Below are 21,127 nucleotides of genomic sequence, written 5' to 3'. Positions count from 1 at the left end.
CTCCAATCAAGTCTGATCACACAGCAGGCAGAGCAGACCCTTAACACGGACCCGCAAGATGCCAGCCTGTCCCCACTCCCTAGGTTCACCTGGCTCCCTCTCTGAGTTCAACACTCTGCTCTCACTTCGAACATGCCAAACTCCCTTCTGTGTCAGGGCCTTGAATTATGCTATTCATGCTCCTGAAATGTTCTTCCTCCTTTTCCATAAGGTAGACGCCTCACTCTTCGGATCTGAGTCTAAATGACACTTTGTCAGGAAGGCCTTTAGTGATTCTCCAGGCTGGGTTAGGTTCTGCTTTCCATAAGTTCCATGTACTTTATGAGTTTTCTTCATTCTACTTATCACAGTTACTGTTCCAGAGTTATTTGTGTAGTTGTCTAATTTCTGCCTAACTTGCAATATTTTAAGTTCCATGAGGGAACATATCTTTTAAAAAATTTATCCCCAGGAAACAGTGCCTGGCACATAGTAAGCATCCAATAAAAAATTGTTGTGGATCAATGAGTCAAGTAATATTTTCAATATGAAAGGAAAATCACCTCTGGAGAAAGTTGTTTTCTGATGCCTTTCTTCTTAAAGTATGCTGCCTAACTCACTAAACAGCACTATTACATTTTTGGTTATATTTTCATGTCACATTTATTTAGCTGTCATTTAAAATTGGTCCATTATAACTGGGCCTTTTTGATCCTTAAATATGTTCCCATTCATTTCAGTACACATTTGAAAATGCATCTTAACACAGAAACTTATGAATTAATTAAAGGGAAACGTCCTTTAAATCTTTCTAGCTCACTTAATATTTTTTTTTTTTTACTAGTCCATGGAATTAGCAGAAATATAAATGTAGTCAGCACCCTTTATTTTTTTCTCCCAGAATTATTTATTAGGTTAAGCAGGTAAGCAATGAATTCCTGGACTATTTCAAGTAAGAAAGTTTCAAATGAAAATTTGGAGAATGTCCAATAAAACTTAAAGTTCTATAATTTCCTTATGTTAGCCATTCAGTATCTTGATATCATGACATGCCCAAATCCCACCAGCATTTCCATGATATTGGAAGCACTGTCCCAAAACAGAGTTCTAATATTATCAGCAGTATAATAGGGAGAGAGAGACCAAAAGCAGAACCATAGGATCAGAAGAATAAAATTAGACACATTCAGGAGAAGGCTACACTAACATTTGAGCAAACACTTCATCTGATGTCATTTTTTGAAAGCTAGTAAAATATTCTAATTAAAAGACCTAAAGAATTTTTAAGTTAAAGAACCATAGAAGGGATAAAAGTTGATTTTGGAATAGAGTTTTTTTAATCAAGCACTCTTCTGAGAATGAAGCAATAAAGGATTATATGTAACATTTTCTAAAGTCATGTATTTGTATTCATCAGATTTAACTGGGACACAATAGCATTTAAGAGTTATCATAGAAAACAAAAGGTTTGGAAACCCCCCAAATCTCTTGCTAGTGCCTTTCACTGTTAACATTACACCTAATGCATCAAAGTGGAAATTAAGGTCTTGGATTATAAGTAATTTATGTATTTTAAATTTATAGAATGACATTATCACAAAAGAATAAAATTTGTTGTCTAGTCTACTAGGACAGGATACCAAACATTCTTTTTTCACTTGTATGTGGAACTAATGTCATATTACACTATTTTTTTCCCCAATGAAAAAGTGTAATTCTCAATAGTGGAGCTTGCGTTGAGGGTAAAAGCAATTATCAAGGAGCAAATGAGAATTCAAAGCTCTGAAACAGTGTAAAGAAATAAGCACTTTGGAATGACACAGCATCTACAGTTTTAATAAGGAACTGTAAGCGTGGCAAAAGGTTAATAGGTTAGCAGCAACTGGAGAAAAGAAAAATACGTAAGTGATTTAGTGATTACCGATACGGTTCAGTTTTTGTCTTTCTCAGTCTCTTCTCTCGAGGGGTCAGAGGCACCCGTTTCCAGAGCATACTCCAATCCCATGCTCCTCGGGCATACCCATCTTCGTCACCACCCCCTTGGGGTATAATTTCGTATGTGTTGCCATTTATGACATCTATAATCGGCACAGTGCAAATGGTTCTGTGTTGATGATGGCAGCAAAGATCAAATGGAAGCGTATGTATGGACCCACATATTTATACGAGTTCATGGGGAAGGAAAAAAAAAAGGACTTAGATAAACATTCAACATAAAAGTAATAATCTTTACCGATAAGGTTCAGTTTTATGTTTTCTTTTGGCCTTTTCCTTGTGGCTTAGAGGAATACGTTTCCATAGTAAACTCCAGTCCCAGGCCCCTCTGGCAAAACCATCTTCATCCCCACCTTGCTGTGGTTCAATGGAATAATCATTCCCATCTATGTAATCTATTAGAGGCACAGTACATGTAGTTCTGAAACATTTACAGAAAATGAAAAAGCATTTAAGAACCCAAAACTGACTAGTGTAGCATGCCTAACTACATTATCTCTTTTTGTTGATTTGTTTCTGCACCAGGGGACTTTAATATCTAATGGGAAATGGAGTAAATGAATGTCCCATAAAAGCTAAGGAGACTTTTTATAAGGGCAGGATAATGGGGACTTCCCCCTAGGCCTACAGACAAATGTCAGGGACAAAGAGCCATGTCATATCATTGAACTTAATAGTGTGTTCTCCTTTTTACTTTGGTCCTACAGGAAACTTTCTCTTGGTAATTTTGAATTATATACAAGATTTTCCCCTCCCAATCCCCCATTAAAAAATGTGTGTGCGTGTATGTGTGTGTGTGCAGATAGTATTTGCCACACTCTTAGCAGTTCACCCACCTTTGTTGCTTTCTACTTCTTTGGAAGCAAGTACTATGAAAATGTGTTTCTGTATTTTTACCTGATCTTCTTCCCAACTCTTTTTATTGCAAAAACCAGCTTTTATTGCCAAAAAAAAAGGGTGGGGGTGGGTATTGTATTGTTGCTTTTTTAAAAAACAAGCAAAAAAAAAATCTCTCAAAATGTTAAGAACTTAAGAAGTGGTCTGAGAATATAAAGGAAAAAAAATCCCTTGTATTTGGGCTTCATGAAATTGCTACTACTATATAACCAAGTAGATACAGAGTTGAAATTACAAAGATAATCTAGTACCCTGCTTATTTCAATGCCCATTTCATCAGAAAGAATTTTAAAATGTATTTCCTAAAATGCAATTACAGCTTGTCATAACTGGTTAAGGTGCTTTTTAGATGTTTAGAAACCTGATATCGTGGAAGTGGACTCTAGAAAGGTGCTTCATTCCATCTGGAGTGTGAACACATGCTGGAGGGTCATTGTGGGATACGTGTGGTTGCCACTGGAACCTGTGGAAAACTATTTCCTTACCACCTGGAGAACTGCTAGTATTTACCTGGAAAGAGTTAACTGATACCTGGTCAGTTATCTCTCCTCACTTCTCATGATTTTCACATTTCTAAATAAATGGTGCAGTGCAAAGTGTCCCAGAGAGACTTCGGTTTGACATTTTATTGGCTTTCTAATGTGGGGCAAATTACTTAATTTCTCTAAGCCTCAGTATCCTCGTCAGTAAAATGGAACTAATAATCTCTATCTTGCAGGATTGCTGGGAGGATTAAATTAAAAAGCATGTGGAAGATATTTACGACAGGCTTTCATGTTAAATCCTCTGATGATTAAATCTTCCAAAGTTCTTCCTTTGACTTGTGTCACTTGCCACAGGGGCATGTCTTATTTTCCCAGATTCTGAAATAGTAAGAATTCTGAACTAGAAGCAAGGAAGGGTTTTGGAACCAGGAGACTGATGTTGCCTTCTGCTGTTTCAGACATTTCTGGAAATTTAATGGTGATCACCACATTTCCATGGAATAGTTGTCTATTTCTAAACTTTAAAATTTCCATAGGAACTACCCAAAGCCTTGACACAAGTAATAACTGGCCCTTACTATTTAAAGTAATAATTTAAAAGGGCATAAAAAACCCACAGGTATAATTTCAATGCATGCTTCCTCAAGTCTTTAGAACTCTTACCCCAATTTAAAGAGAGCAATTAAGATTACTCTTAGAGAAAGTTTTTGGAGATAGAGGAAGTCTCAAGAACTCAACCACAAGATGATTCTCGAGTGAGACACCGTAGTTTCTCCCAAATGCCAGACTGCCTACATTTGAATCAGCATGAAGTATCAGTCTAATCACACCCAAGGAAACAGCTAGCTGAAGGATAACGCTTAAAACATAACAGTTGATGCACTGAATGAAACTGGAACCAAAGATGAGAATATCATTTGTCCTTCTAGGACAAGTTTACTTTTCAACCAGGAAAGAAAAAAAACAAGGTAATGTTACCTGTCCTTAGAAATGGGAGCTACAAGTGGTGCATACCAGTTAACTGCCACCTCACAGTGGGCATCAAGGTATATCAAAACCTTAAAAAAAAGAGGCAGGGTGAAAGAATGCTCCTCATATATGGTATATCATATATCACACACAATTTAAAATTAGATGCTAATAAAAATTAGCATTATAGTCAATTTTGACACAGTTATCTGTTTAAGCCAGTTTTCTCTTTTCAATTAAAAAAACCCTAACGGGTGATTAAAAACGTAAATGATCTTTTAGTTACCAAATCCAAAATGTTGATATTATAGATACCAAATGCAACTTACCTGTCCAAGTTTTGCTTTCTGAGCACCAATACTTCGTGCTTGAATTAAACCTTCTCTTCTCTCATTTCGAAATAGCTTCACTAGGCCATTCCACAGCTTAATATAGTCATCCAGTTTTTCTTTTAAGTGTTCTATGAATAAAAAAATTCAATCAAAAATTATAAATTAGACATATGTATGTAAACCAATTATTGTTTTTCTCAAGAAACAAGGATAGGAGATAGGTGCATTGTGCAGTCAATAATTTTAAATGGACAAGATGGAATGTTTAATCTATTAAGAAGGAAGGTGAAGTGTATTATTTATGTTAAATTTTGAGCTAATATGCCTACAGGGACTGGTCAGTCTGAAAATTTTCAAGCATCCCTCTAAACATTAAATAAATGATGATTATGCCACTTGACAATTGAGGTTTTAAGACACATTAAAACTTTTTTTCCCAAAGTTCACATGTTATTTCAAATCTAAAAGCTTTCAGGCATAAGATTCTGTTTGCTGTTGCCAGAAGCAATGGTTTGGGATTTCTGAAAATGCACTGCCTGTTAATAATGTTATGCAAGTTTACCAGAATCCACACAAGGTACAGAAATTTGACATTTGTTTCTGGGCCATCTTTCCCCAACCACAATCAGTGTTGAATATGATTCAGTGTGATGAATATGGTTCCCACCAAGTTAGCAAATAACAATCAAAATACCCCATTTTCTCTGTATCTTAAGCATTAAAGAGTGTACGTATAATTATATTAGATTATAACATAATTAGTATATATATACACATAGGTACACATATACACATACACACACATACGTTTATTATTTAGTAGAGGCCATTTTGTGTTATAAAAGCTTGACACATTTAACATATTTTCCATCTTGGCTTCCCATTGTAAGAAACAGCTTTTGTTTGTATCACTATGAACTTGGCTTACCATAGCCAGAACAAGCTCCTGGATCCTTTAAAGATGCTTCTTGTGGACATAAAAATTATTTTAAAATTACTTAAAAATTTGGCCCATGCATACAAAACACAAACAAATTGCTGTATTTATAGATGAGCTAGTGGTTAAATAGGCACCTCAGACTATACACTTAATATTTTACTCATTTTAGAGAACTTATTATTAGCAAGACACCCACACATGGGTATTCAGAATTGAGAAAAAACTTTTTCCCTCTTTCTATTTTGGCACCCAGTTTAATGAGTATTATGAATAAAATTCTTGTGCTTAATTATATTTTTTTCTCAGAAAACCTGAGTAATTTTCCCTTCAAGTTATTTTAAAAACAGCTTTTTTTTTAAAAGCCCAGTATGGTCCTAACTTATTTTTTAAAAAGTATTTCTGAATTCTGTTAGTTGCCTTTTTGAATATGTAACTTATACACATCTTAAATAATAAATTTTTACAGACAGAAGTAAATTGATGGCCTGTTCTTCAAATTTAGATTCTTGGTTAAGATGGCCGTAAAGGAGAAATGGCAAATCCAATGACTTCTGGCTTCTCTGGGATCTTATACTAAGGTAGCCTGTATTAGGGTTCAAAATATTCACTGCCCCTTCCTGGGTAAAGATGGTTCTTCCCCAACCCACTGATGTCAGGTAAAGCCACACGATCTTCTGTGGCCAATACATGTGGGCAGAAATGACGTGGGTCGCCTGTGAGCAGAAGTGTTAAGAGGCCACTTGTGTGTCTCTCCTTTCCCTCTGCTCCTACACAAGTGCTGTTGGAGCCGAGGCTGCTCTGAGAGCCTGCGTCTTCAGTGAAGAAGATGGGAAGCAGAGCCAGGGCTGACCCGTGGGGAACGTGCAGTGTAAGCGAGAGATAACCCTTCGTTGCTGCAAGCCACTAAGAGTGCAAGGTTACCTTTTACTAGATCCCAACTTAGCCTCAGCTGACTGACGTACACATGTGGAAGAGTTTGCTCTATTTAAAGGCTCCAATCCTTGTTTAGAGAGGATACTATAACGTCCACAAACCCAAGCAATATTATGAGTAGTTAGCTCCTTTGTGAGGTTTTATATTAGCAAAGTATTTGTCTTTAAAAGAAAAATTAAAACTTCAAAGTTTTACTTTCTGAATATATTGAGGAAAGTATAAACCAAATTTTCACTCAAGTTAGATTAACCAAACACTATATAATTTTACTGAGGATAGGAATGACAGATTTTAAGGTTATTTTGAAATCAGGAAAACAGATTAAAAGATCTCCCGTACTTCTGTTCAAGGGTAGCCCAGGGCTGGCTGGTTAGCTCAATTGGTTAGAGCATGGTATTATAACACTAAGGTGAAGGGTTTGGATCCCTGTACAGGCCAGCTGCCAAAATAAATAAATAAATATAAATAAAAATAATGAGAAGATTTCCTCTTGCTCAGACTATTCTTGTCATGTAGACACCCTGTTGCCATAGGACCCTGTAGAGAGTTCCCACCCAAAAGAAGGCCCTCACTAGATGTGCCCCCTGGACCATGGACTTTCCAGCCTCCAATATCAGAATTTGTAACAATAGAAGCACCGATCACACAAAAAAATGAAAGTAAAATATGCAAAAAGCTTAAGTCCAAAATTCTGTTCTCCCTTTCTTGGACCAAGCAGTTATTTTAGGACGGCGAACACCTTTTGGCATATCTTCACTTTTTTTTTTTTTTTTTTAGGATATGCTAAACTTTTACTTGCATTAATAATATAGGGGTTCTTAAAATCAGTACAATTACAGACAGCAAATTTCTCAAGGTTATTTATAGATTTAGATTTTTGTAAATCTAAATTATTATGGGTATCAACAGTATCACTTTAAAACATATTTTCAAATATTTGTCGAGACAGAAATAGTATTTTTAATGAAAATATTCCCACCATAAAAAAAAATTACAACCCAAATAAATGTCTAAGCTAAATGCATTTGATATGGCTAAAAATTTTAAAGCTATACATTCCATAGTGTAATTAAAAATGATTAGTTGAAAAAAGTGATCAGCTGCACAAAACATGAAGGGAAAAGGAAATAAGCCATATTTCTATTTCTTCTCCATGCTAACATATGTGTACAAGATCAAGATTCTAGTCATGTCCTTGCAAAAATAGCAAAGGTTCATCCAGATTGCAAGAGTTCTAAATTAAGTCTTATAGGGAGCTTTTATAAAGCTATTTTGAAAGATATTTTCATGCTACCCATGTTCTATCTTCACTTCTAACATTATATTCAATGGTATCACTACTTGTACACAGAAATTTTCTGCCAAATTTATTTGCTGAAAAGCAAACATCCTGTCATTATTGAATAGTCTGGGCTCTTTGGTCAATTTTCAAAAGTTTCAATTCAGTTTTGTGACAAGCAAAGAGGAATAAAAAATATCCAGATCTGGGTTCCAGCAGCACAATTACATTTTTATTTAACATGCTTTCTTAGGATCTGAGTTACGGTATTATCTATCTTTTCATATTTATGTCATTAAGAAGATATATTCAACATACAATAATGTATGTAAAAAGAAAAATGTAAACTTAACTTTAAAAACCCATTCATGTGGAAAACACTACTTAATCACTCTCTTGCCAAGGTGCACCAAGACTAACCAATGCCTCCCTAAATGCTATAATAGCTGCTTTCTTAAAAGGAATTTTTAAAAATTTCCTTTTATTCAATATCCTCCTCAAATACAAAACAAAATAAGCTTTAGAAAATGGTTTCTATTATACATAAAAGTAGTCCGTGATTTCTGGTCAAATTCGATATTTGTATCATCATTCAAATGCAAGATACAGGCTATAAAATATGTACATGGATTTCAGTTTGAAAACTATGAACGGACTTGCAGGTGGCATCACAATATACATGCAATTGCATTTTTTCAATAAATTACCTCTATGGCTAAATTTTTGCAAAATCTAAGCCCCAAAGAATTGGTACAGTACAAGATAGTAGTTGAAGACACAGACTTACGAGCCTGTGAGTTTGGACCTAGCTGCTAATTACCACCTCTGTGACCAATGGCAAGCTCCTTAACATCTCTGAGCCTCATGTGAAGATAATATCTATTGTAAGGATTATTTTCAGGATTAAACAAAGTAATTCAAATACGAGTACAATGCTTGGCACAGTGTCAATGTGTTGATAATAGATGTTATCACAAGATGCTAACTACTAATTTTTAAAGACTATTTTGAAATCACATTTTGGCACATACTCATAATTATTTTATACACAAAATGTTAATTCTATAGCCATTACCTTTATTACTGAAATCATCAATTAACACAATTTCTGCTAAATACTTCCTTGGAGTCCTTTTAATTACACTGTGGACTGTTCTCATGAGGGTTGACCATCCTTCATTATGGAAGACAATGACAACACTCGAAGTAAGCAGGTTTTCATCATAATGCCAATACTTACATCTGCAAGAAGAAAATTTCATTATATTTATTTAGAGGTAATTTCTGATCCTTGGCTCCAAACTTACTCTGATTATATTTTTTGATTTGATTAAACATTATTGACTTAACCAAGGTAAGAAAATGAAATCAGCCTTTTATATGTTAACAGAAATAAAAGATAGGAGAAACTGCTATGAGATAAAGTTATTCGTACATGAAACTACCGAGGCTCCTCAACTTACAATGGATTTATGACCTGATAAGCACCTCCTGAGTTGAAAATATTGTGAGTTGAAAACAGATTTAACACTCCTAACCTACTATACATTATAGTTTAGCCTAGCCTACCTTAAACATGCTCAGAACACTTACATTAGCCTACAATTGGGCAAAAACACCTAACACAAAGCCTATTTTACAATAAAGTGTTGAATATTTCATGTACTGCATGTCACTAGCCCGGAAAAAAAAATCAAAATTCCAAAATTTGCAGTACTGTGAGTTGAAATCGGGATTTTTTTTGTATCACTGTAAAGTCAAAAAGCCATCTCCTCTTGCCTATGTACAGTTCAGAAATGATAATTCTAAAAATGTAAATTGGATTTTATGCCATTAACAACTCTTGGTGTACATTTTTCTTACTTTTCTTATATTCTTTGACTTAAAAATTAAAAAAGTAACACACAGCTTATTGTACAAAATTCAAACAATATAGAAGTTCATAAAATAAAGGTGAAAGCTCCCTTTCTACCTTTCTGCAATTATGTCAAATCTCATGTCCTAGAGGAAATCACTGTTAATAGTTGGCTGTGTACTTTTTTAAAAGATTTTTTAACACTCATACAGACATATGTCTGCATGTATATACAACATGAGTAGGGATAATAATTCCCCAGATGAATATGTATAGATTCACTTCTTCCTTGTGAGCATGTACAGGCTTATCTAATTCTTTTTAAATATTATATAATACTCCATAGCATGGCTGTTTTGTAGTCTAATCATTTCCTTATTGATGGACATTACAGTTGATTCTACAGATGTTACAATAATCATCCTTATGCGTGTATCTTTATGCCCATGCATAGAAATCTCTCCTACAAAATGCTTAAGACCATAAGTTCAGGACAGTAATCTCATCTATTTTGCTTGCCACCATATTCTCAGCATCCAACACACAGTAGCTGCTCCATAATTATTTACTGAATAGCTTTGGGGATAATATTTTTGAAAGGCCTCTTGGTGTATTTTCTTCTTCAGTAATGTCCACCCTGTTTTGAGATACCCTTGAGAACAAGTAAGTCCATATGGCTCCATATTCTGTGGAGGAAGGAACATTTCCTTTCCACAGAAAAGGGAAGTAGAGCTCTTCTAGTAGGGAGAGGTGGAAAACTTAGAGGGAATAAAATGATAGAACATTTCTAACAAAAGCAGACGAAGAAAGGGGCTTGTGCCCAGCCTCCACTTCTGAACTTGAGGAGGAGACCACCTAATATTGCATGGCTACAGCACAGAGTAGAAACAGTGTGGAATTGTATTTAGGAAGTGAGAGCTAGAGACAATTCTTCTCACCTCTTTGCAGTCTCCCTTGGCTCTAGGATGGAGCCAGAGTCCAGAAATTTCCACATGCTTTCAGTGGGGAACATGAAAGGTACAGCAAAGAGTTAAGAGCCACCAGAGGTTACCTTGGTAAGGAGTAAGATGACGTGCAATGAATCTGTGGGTTGGATGGTCATAGACAAGTGGGGTTCAGAGGATCCATAGTACCAGGGAGAACCAAAGTGGAGATGAGTACCCAAAGTGGGGCAGGTGTAAAAGAGACCACTGTTCCCAAGGGCAGCAGAACTGACCAAAGTTACTGCAGCAGGGGTTCCTTCAGCAGAAGATGAAAAGAGGTCAATACACCTGGAGAGACAGGGTACACCTCACTCAGAGCCAGGAGGCAACGGAGATAAAGGTTAAGCAAGGCAGAACTACCCATCCCTGAAAGATGCAAGACCCTTGTCACTCGGATGCTAGAGAGGAAAGGAAGAGAAGCAAAGAGACCCTTTGGGGCACAGGAACAGCCCAGAGAAGGAGTCTGAACTTCATTTAATTATAAGCTTTCATTTGCCACCATCAGCTTGAATGCAGGTTCTCGAAACAGTTTAGCTCTTTGGCAGCTTTTCTGGTTTGCTGTTGTGGGATTAAGCCATGGGAAGAACACACAGAAGTAGTGCTTATAATCGATGAAGTCTTGATATTAATACTTAATAATAAAAGAAGCGCCCATGGTATTGATGATGCAAAACGGTACCCTATTTTGCATCATTTCTCTCTCTTCACTGGTGTTAAATTTGTCATAATTTCTAATAAATAGGAAGGTCAACTGAAACAAGAATGCCACGTTTCAATAGATGGGTCTTGTATATTTTTGACTCATTTCTGCTCTCCAGTATCTCATTTTCCAACAGAGTTTTTAAATCCTCTAACATCAAGGACAGTGGTGATTTAGCTATATCACAGAACTGCTCTGATCGTAAATATTCACATTCAAATTATAGGCTTACAATAATTAAAGCTACAGAGTTATTCCTAGAGTAATTTTACAGAATATTTTCATGGTAGCTATATGGGCCAGGTGCTTAGTATCAGAAGAAAACATGAGAATAACGAATTTCCATAGTCACTTTTCTAAAACTTAGATTTCAAAATTAAAAATGAAATGCCAACACATAATTTACTTCCTTTCTCTCTGTATCAGCTATGTTTTTAACATCTGTAGTTTAATATAAAGCCTTGTATTTAGACTTTATCAATAAATAATATCTAATTCAACGGACTATAAAAAACTTAATATTTTAAGGCAGCAAGTCCCTGCAATCCAAATGTGCTATCCCTAATCTACAGTGACATGTGTGCATGCACTTGTGTATTTGTGTGTGGAAGTTACTCATCTCGCCCCTTTTAAAAGTTGTCCTTTACTTCTAGATCATTCACTGAGTCTCAATAAAAACAATCATTTTGGATTCTCTCCCTTTAATTTTGCAATCAGTCAAATCTAATAGGCAAGACTCTTCAGGCATAGGAAACAAAATCTCACTTTGGGAAACCGTGATTTTTAACTTATCCACTTTTATTGAGAGCCTTTCCTGCCTCCATCTTCTGAATTGCTTCTTTCAGTAATATACACCCTTGAGCACATTTGCTCATTCCCATGATAAAAGAAAGTGATAAGTGCTAACAATGTACATGAAACAGTGCTGACACCCAATGCCTGAATAAATAAGTAATGTAGAATATAAATTTAATTTAGCATTAAAAAAATCAATAAATATTTTCAATGAAAGGAAAATTATCACTGTTAAAACCCAATTGCTTGAATTAAACAGACTGGGGGGAGTGGATTTTACTGAAGTGTTCAGTTTCTGTGCATTTTGGTTGGAATGATACAAAGAATATTCTCTAGAATATTCTCTAGAATATTCTATGGCAGATTTTATCCTTAAAGTATAAAATAAAGAACCTAAGAATGAAAAGAAATTTACAGATTAAACTTCAGTATCACCACTCTCTGGATATGCTCCATTTTATCACTGTATTTCCCAGAAAAGACTGCTATAATAATTCAGATGTGGACTAACCAACACAAGGGGACAACACTACAATCCTCAATCTGAATATAATTCCTTTGGAAGCACAGTCTAAAATTACATCAGCACGACATTTTTTGCAACCATATCATATTGCTAGCTGACAAATCCCTAGAACTTTTCTCCCCAAATTACTAAGTCCAATGTTTCCCATTCTGTATTTTCACAGTTGAACTCAACATAAAATATTATGTTTGCACTTAATGCATTTTATATTATTGGTCTATGTGTATGCTCCAGCAGGTTCTGTTCTCTTTGATGATTTTGTCATTTGTTGTATATAACCATCCCTCCCAGTTTTCCATGTTGAAAATTAGTGTGTTTCCTATCTCTTCATCTACTATTTATATGGACAAACATGAGAAGATCAAATATTGTGTTTTAAAGTTATGTGTTATCCCTGAGAGGTTGATATCACTCCATTCATCAATTTCATCTAATTGCACTATCATTAAAACTACATTTCTTTATCTTGTCCCCAGGAACCTGAAGACTTTACTCAAATATCCCACTAAATCAAGATAAATTAGGTATCCCAGTCTTCTGGTCCACTAGGAGGCTCATGTCTTCTTTTGGAGACAGTATGAGTGTGGTCTAAACTCTTTCATAGACTCATGCTGGCTCCTAGTCACAGCTACATTTTAAATATGTGTAAGTGATTTCCCCTAGGATCTTACTGTGCATCAGTGTAAAGTTTCCAGAACCAAACTTTCTCTGTTCCCTATGGTAAATGCAGATGATATTTTCTCACCCAGTTTCCTAAAATCTCTCTCCCCCTTCTCTTTGGATTACTAACAGCATTTTCTCTCAAACTCATCTGGCAAGTTCCTCAATATCTGGTGCTGTAAGAGGCTTTAAAGGCCTCAACAAATCTCACGCACTCTTAAGATGTTGGTTATAGAACGTTCAATATGGAAATCACTCCTGCAGAGAGCTAGGAAGAAAACAAAAATGTATTGCATGTGTCTGTTTTTTCTCATGCTAAAATCATATAATATGCCCTAATAATCTGCATACTCTTTGCTTTTTCATTATTTTACTCCAACAGAATTTTTTAAAAATTACTTAATATTTAAAAATATATATTTATACATATAAATATATAAAATGCATTTTTATATAAATATATAATATATATATAACTATATCTATTAAGTATATATATGTTTTTTGGTTATCTTTGCAGACACCACTTGAGATGCACATGTGAAGTGTCTCCTGCTTTTCTGAAAGCTGCCCCATCACCTAGCCCTGCTGAGGTCCCCTTCCCTAAGAATCTCCTTACATAGCAGTTCCTGAGTAGAAGAGATCACACGATGTCATTCCTGGGCCAGTAGAATGGACTAACAATGAACACTTGTCTGAACTGGGCCAAAGTCCTTCTCCCTGGACTTTGGGTTTCCAAGATTCTAGTTGGTTTCTATTAGGCTCTTGCATTATAAGGCAAGGGCTGAGCAATTATTTTCATGGAGAAGCAGAGAAAGAGAGAAGTGGAAATGAGAGTCCATGAACTCTCAGAGATAAGAGCATGTGACTTTGGTTCTCAACTCTTCAGTTCCTGGTTCTGAGTCTCCTGTGACCATCATGTGTACTTCCTGACCATGGGTTCTATGAAATACTCCTATATACTTTCAATTAGTAGCTCACCACGTCCCTCTCTCTTTTTTTTTTTTTTTTTTTTTTTTTTTTAAGAAGCTTAAGCTAAAGCTAGATAAATTGATTTGTTTCTGGGCAAATAATCCATGTCTAACATGCCACTCTTGACATTTTTGTAAATTTTAGTTCATTATGTATATGTCTTCATAAAACTAAATTTACAGCTTTTCACTAAATTTTAATCAATCTATCTATCTACGCTTAAAGTTTGAAATTATTGGCAATCTCCCTCTGTGGTCATTGTTGAAGTTACGGAAAGATGAGCTAGAGACAGCCTCACCAGATACTACTTGGTAGGTGCTAAAAATAATTTTTACAAATGTACAAAACTGATTAAGCTTAAGAGAATTAATTACATATGCTAACCGAACAGGAAACTGATAATATAAAATATTAATTTGAAATGAGAAAAAACACAAATTTTCATATAACCCAATCATTACTAGAAACTCTGCCTGCAAATTCTGGTTACAATCAGAAGGTTGCTTGGTGAGCACGGAATGAATCTGTTTCAATGGCTGGTTCCTTACAGTTCTGAAAGCACCATGCATCCTCTTCCACAACAGCGTTTGCCAAACCGACTAAATTCAGACTGGCTGACTCAGGCACCACCTCCTGTGGACAGCTAGATCACATCTTTTCTTGGGCTCCCTTCTTGGGAGCCAAAAATCATTCTAACCCCCAGGTAGATGATTCCCTTTTTGGTAATATACTCTTTCTTTTGACTAGAAACAATAAAATCGAGTTTAGTTTGTTTTTTATTTAATCATTTTCTCAAACTCTACCTTGATTCCTGGAATAACTTGTATTCCTTTCCTTGGCTATTAGAAACTCTAAGATGACCTAGTTACTTTTCCCTAATGTTGTTATTAATCGGTCCTGCACTGAAGGCCAAAATTAAGTCTGTAATAACAGGACTCCTTCTTCTTTACCATTTGCAAGATGAAAATCTCAGCAAAGCCAATCATCAGAAGTTTTGCTCTTAGAACAGCATTTTCATGTATTATGTCAATATTTAATGCATATTTGTTGATGTGATTTCTAAAAATTTTCTGGGATACTTCTTTTTTCAATGTGGGACTATATCATAGAACACCTCCCATTTTTCTCATTAATAAATTAAATCTGAATGAAAAGGAGAATAATAAGTCTTTAGCTTCTGCCATATTTGGGGTTGAATGTCAAAATCAATGAACACAGAATTAATGGTTGGACCTGCAAAAGTTTTCAAGTATATCAGCTCTCAAGATGAAACTAGGTAATTAAGAAAGTATGGCTGTTAACTACAATCCTTGCTTTAGAGCGTGCTGTATGGTGTCATCTTTGGAAGGCAAGAAACCAGAGCAAGTAGGAAGGTAGGGCCAATGGGTAGCTTTAGGTCATCAGGCCCATAATCAGGTCCATCTCTTCCAATCACTCAATCTAAATAAAACACATGTGTTTGCCATGTGTGCAAAGTTTTAAGATAAGTTCCCCCAGTTCCAACCAAGTTGCTGCATCTAAACTTCCCTGGGACAGATTTCATTTTCTATGGCAGAGTTGAGATGCACAGGTTTATTTCATGTCCACATAATCAATGGGTTGGAGAAAAGGGGATCCCTTTTAGCAGAGCAGCATAACTAGGACCAGAAACTCTCCAGCTCACCATGGCTAAATCCTAAAGCTGGAAAGCTACAAAAAGAACTAGTAAAACCCATTGTTTTAGTAGCTTATATAACAAAGAGCAGCACCATTAACTGCCCAGTCCACTTGGGGCCTCTTCTAATCCAGAGCTCTCTGAAAAGCTTTTATTTGTACTTATTTCTGTTTTCTCTAACCTTCTCTGAGGTAGTCAGTTTCCTGGCACTTCCATAGTCAGTGGGATACAGCTGTCCAGTCATTAACCATGATGTCACGTTTCCTTTCCCCTCAGTCCCCATCCGGAGCTCAGTTGCCAGTGGTCCTCAAACACAATATGGTTAGAATTACTGTTCCAAAACAACCAGTAGCTTCCTAAAGGTTACATCATCATCAGACCACTCAGCTTGCAGTCTCTGCAGCAACGTTAAATAAGGTGCGTGGGGGCAGAAACCTTCAAGCACAGCTTTAGAGAACACCTCCATCTCAGCCATCCCACTGATGCGCCTCCTCACACAGTGTCTTAAGGAGCCCAGCCAGGTGAAAAGGGTACGTTCTCCACTTGGAGATACTATAAGAGAAGATGTAGGAGAGAATGTCACAGCTGACACGTGTCAGGAGTGGTTACATGGGGATGACTGTATGTTTCTGTGGTGAGGACATTAGTGGCATGAGCAGCACTGGAAAGACCACCATAGTGAACCACTGAAAAGGAACACAAGCGCCCATAAGGAATCCAGGAGGATTCATTCCCAAGCATGTGTTCAGCATCCCCAGCTGACTCTCAGAACTAGTGAAGATTTTGAGGGAACTCAAATTCTTGCAAAGCAGATAGTATTTGAGCCAAATAAATGGTGTTTTGCTATTAGTCACTGTGATCTCATCTTACCTCATACTGGGGAAAGGTAGTTCTAATAGCTGTTATATTTTCCAAAGCACTTTTACACATATTATCTCATTTGAGTTTCACAGTAACTCTGTGAGGTGGAGGGCAGGCACCATTATTACTAATTTCATACATAAGGAAACTGAGGCTCTGTTAGGTTATGTGATTTGCTCAAAGTTACACTGTGAGTGACAGAGACAAGATTTAAAAATGAGTACTTTGACTCTAACTTTAAGGTTCTTTCTCCTAAAGTATAGATTTATTAAGAATTATAAATACATGCTAAAAAAAAAAAGACAAAAACAGGGAAATGAATTCCTCATTTTCACCCAATACCCAGGGAATACATGGCCACTAACAAAATGACAACACACAGATTGGACAATTTCTGCCTGATTTTCAGGGTTGAAGACACTAAAGTATGTTAGGGAAAACTAAGAATGCTCAACTATGACTTTTGGGTAGCTGTCTTCAAATTTTCCTTTTTCAAAAAGAAAAATATACTCAACAGATGTGTTCAGTTAATGATCTGAAATCTCAAACCGCGATTTAGGAAAAAAATCTGGCAGGGAGTCCTAGGACTGGACATATGTTCTTGTACATTTCTTCAAAAGTCCCTGGGAACGGAAAAAAGAATACATCACAGTGTGAGCCATATGTTTATAGCTATATTAGATTCTCTTTTCAAATATGAGCTTACATACTATATTCTGATTTTTTAGAAGTACCAGCTTATCAAACACCAATATATCCGAGCTGAAACCCCCACCACTAACAAGAGCAAGGATCAACATTGGGTACCATGCATAGACGTAAAGCTGCTAACAGCATGTGCAAAGGTTTGCATCTTTGACTTAGTTATTAATTTATGCTGCACCTTATTCCACAAAGGACATCAAGCAGCTTATAGAGACACAGAATGAAACAATATTACAAAAATTAAAAATAGCAGGGAAAAAATGGATAAGGAATGAGAAAAAAAGAAGAATTAAGAATGTGGTTTTAAAAGCCCATACCGGAGGGCCAAGGGGTCCTGCATGCACAATTCTGGGGCACCATTCACAAAGAATATACTGTGAATGGCACCATTCTGAGTAGTGCAACATGGTGGCCTTGGGTGCACTTCCCTTCCAGATCCTTTTTGTGGGTGGGCCACAATTTGGCTTGAATTTTCTAGCGGGAAAACCTGGTCAGGTTTGTGTTTAACAAGCTAGTTGTTCAGAAGTACAATATTCCTGGTGTGAAGACCAGATGGGATTTTTTTTTTTTTTTTTTAAACAGGGGACCTCCTTATGGTAAATTCAGTAATGAGTCTCATTGGGCTGTTTTCATGACAGCTTCAATGTAGACCAATGGCATTATACCAAAGTGCAAGTCAGTAAAAACAGTTGTGCAGAGAACAAGTTGGGAATTTAAGCTCAACACAGATTTGAAAATCACACTTTGCAAACATTCCTTAAAATGTTTATTGAGTCATTTTCTATTCCAACATTTCATCACCCAGTGAGTGATTACATGCCTTCTCAATGTACTCTAATTAGAGTACAAAAATCACATCAACCATATGGAGGACTTGCATTTCCTAAAGCAAATTTCAATACTGTTAATGACTGAAGAAGAGGTATAAGCTTAAAGTAGTAGCGTGGTAACTTTGGGTTGCAGTTAGTAAATAATTTCCCTACCGAGAATTGTTAGATATCACAGGAGTTATTAAGATAGGACATATAATATTTACTTATGGAAGTCTTAAACACTGAGTGATACTAACGTCCCTACGGCAAAACGAAGAGATATACTAGATCATTTTTGAAGAATCTCTCAACTATATACATATAAAAAAAACCTCTGATTACAGATATGGAAAAGAATACATAATGTGCAACAGTTAGCATTTACTAATTCACAGAAAAGGCCATTTCTGGAGCTAATAAGAATATATTAACTATGTTTAGTAATTTATCTTGTTATAGGTATTAGGAAGCTGTGAAGGTTAATTCTAGGTGTCAACTTGATTAGATGAAGGAATGCTGAGAGACCTGGTAAAGCCATCTTTTTAGGTGTGTCCATGAGGGTGTTTCCAGCCAAGATTAGTATGAGAGTCTGAGTGGATTGGGTGGGAACCATCCAATCCGCTGGGGGTCTGGAGAGAACAAAAGACAGAGGAAAGAGGTGAAGCTCTCGATCTGCTGGAGCTGGAATACACTCTTCTCTCCTGTCCGTGGACATCAGAGCTTGAGACTCTCCAGCTTTTGGGTTTCAGAACTTACACCAAGGACACCATCAGCTTTCCTGGTTTTGAGGCCTTTGGACTTGGACTGAGCCACGCTACCGGCATCCAGTTTATGGACGGCCTATTACAGGACTTTTCTTCATAATCATGTGAGCTAATTCCCCTAATAAACCCCTCTCACGTAATTATAACATATCCTATTGATTCTGTCTCTCTGGAGAACCCTGACTAATACAGAAGCCATGAAGTTCATTTAGCATGTAATATAATTGATAACATATGAAATATTTAATAAATATTGTAGAGGAGAAAATTTGGTAATACTACTTCAAAAAAACATTAAAGTAGTCTACCTCTTTTCTGGCACTATTTGAGTTATCTCTATTTCTCTCTTACATCTTTGCTTCATTGTAATTTTCCAGAAAATCAAATCCTTGTGAGGCTAATGAGTCACCAAGAGCAAGATAAAACTAGTTACCAAAAGGTTTATGGCTCAAAGACAGGATTGGATTATAAGGAGAAAACTGAGAGGGTATGTTAATTCCCACCCTGAAGAAAGTAGATGCCAGGAAATCTCAAATCAAAATTTTGGGAAACATTTTAGTTCATTCAAAATCTGGCAGGGAACCCAAGGATTTAACACATGTGAACACTACAAGTGAGGTAGAGTCGACTGTCATCTCGAAATAGTATAAGTTTGCTGCATCCTCCCCTGAGTCCCTGGATTTCTAATAGGTCTATAGATAAGCCTATAAGATACACAGGAAAACACTGTTGGTAAAAAATAAAATTGGAAGGAAAAAACCCCGGCCTGAGCGCAAAAATAAAACACACCAGGAGACAGGGACTCAACCAAAGTGCATTAGGCAGGCAAAATGAACAAGCGGGCTGCCCTCTCGGAAGTGGGAGCAGCAGCAGCGAGAGTCGGGGTGGGCCTTTTATATCCAGTTAGGCTGAGCTAGACTGTTCCTATTGGCTAAGAAGGAAGGGGAGGGAAGCGAGCGGGGTTTAAGCTGAGTTGGGATTTTTCTATAGATGGAGAAATTCACGCCCGCAGGAAGAGGATGTGGTGGTGAGGAAGAAGGGGGTTTTTTGTGATTCTCGGACAACGTGCTGTTCTAGGGACCTGACACTCTCCGCAGCCATTCTGGGTGTTCATCCTGTCTGCCCGCCGCCGTCTTAGATGTCAGCTAAAACATAATTGCCTCATAAAAATAACTAAAAAGTAAAGGAAAAGGGCAAAACAAAAATATTCTGTCTGAGGTGAAAGCAGTGTGGAACAGGGATATGGCAGACAGCAGAGAAGAGATACCAGAATTGAAAAAATACTACCAAGTAAAAGGAAACAGTTATTAATCCTCTAATCTAGTGATTCCACTGGGAATTTGTCCTATTGAAATAATCAATAAAGAATACAAAGATTGAGCCACAAGCTACATTACAGCATTGTTTATAATGGTGAGAAACTAGAAACAACTCAAATGTCTCAAAATAAAGGACTGGTGAAATAAACTGTTCCTTCATGCAGTGAAACACCTACCATACAGCTAGCAAAACAGTGTTGTGGGAAAAACATTTAAAGATACATCAAAATGTGTAAAAAATGTAAAAAAAATGCATTTTATGAAACAATATGTACCATCTGACCTCATCTTTTAAAAAAAATACTACGTGGGTGTTAGGATTACAGGTGATTTTTACTTATGTCTTTTCAATCTTCTAATAAACATATATGAGGGTACTTCAAAAGTTCATGGAAAGGTACAATTGAGATAATATGAATCTTTTCCATGAACTTCTCAAAGTACCCTTGTATACTTCTTACCTTTTCCCAAAACATTTAAAAATAAAATTAGTACTTAGGGCAGTTACAAACAGAACATTACTCTGGCAGCTTCATAATCAGCAAACCCCTGGGCCAAGATATCTATCCTGACATCTCTTTTCTCATAAAACTATTTACTTAATAAGTCTTTCCCCAGAATGAGAGAGCCACCTTACTAACCGAATTAGACCAAACTTTGGTATTCACCTTGTAGATGGCTTTGCTCGAGTACACCTATTCTAAGAAGCAAG

General features: G+C 36.3%; 1 protein-coding gene across 2 annotated transcripts in view; it reads right to left on the bottom strand.

Annotated features, from left to right (window-relative positions):
• Positions 1–21,127, bottom strand: part of GALNT7 (polypeptide N-acetylgalactosaminyltransferase 7) — a 141,163-nt gene that overhangs the window by 18,551 nt on the left and 101,485 nt on the right. For both annotated transcript variants that reach the window (XM_063077058.1, XM_063077057.1), the window contains exons 3-6: positions 8,885–9,051; positions 4,655–4,785; positions 4,335–4,414; positions 1,901–2,083 (exon numbers count right to left, since the gene is read on the bottom strand). In XM_063077058.1, the coding sequence (XP_062933128.1) occupies positions 1,901–2,083; positions 4,335–4,414; positions 4,655–4,785; positions 8,885–9,051 (561 nt within the window). The remainder of the gene's footprint in view (positions 1–1,900; positions 2,084–4,334; positions 4,415–4,654; positions 4,786–8,884; positions 9,052–21,127) is intronic.

Source organism: Cynocephalus volans, chromosome 13 (genome assembly GCF_027409185.1).
Source record: "Cynocephalus volans isolate mCynVol1 chromosome 13, mCynVol1.pri, whole genome shotgun sequence".
Lineage (NCBI taxonomy): Eukaryota > Metazoa > Chordata > Mammalia > Dermoptera > Cynocephalidae > Cynocephalus > Cynocephalus volans.
The sequence above is the reverse complement of the archived record's forward strand: the minus strand, read 5'-3'. Positions and strand labels throughout refer to the sequence as shown.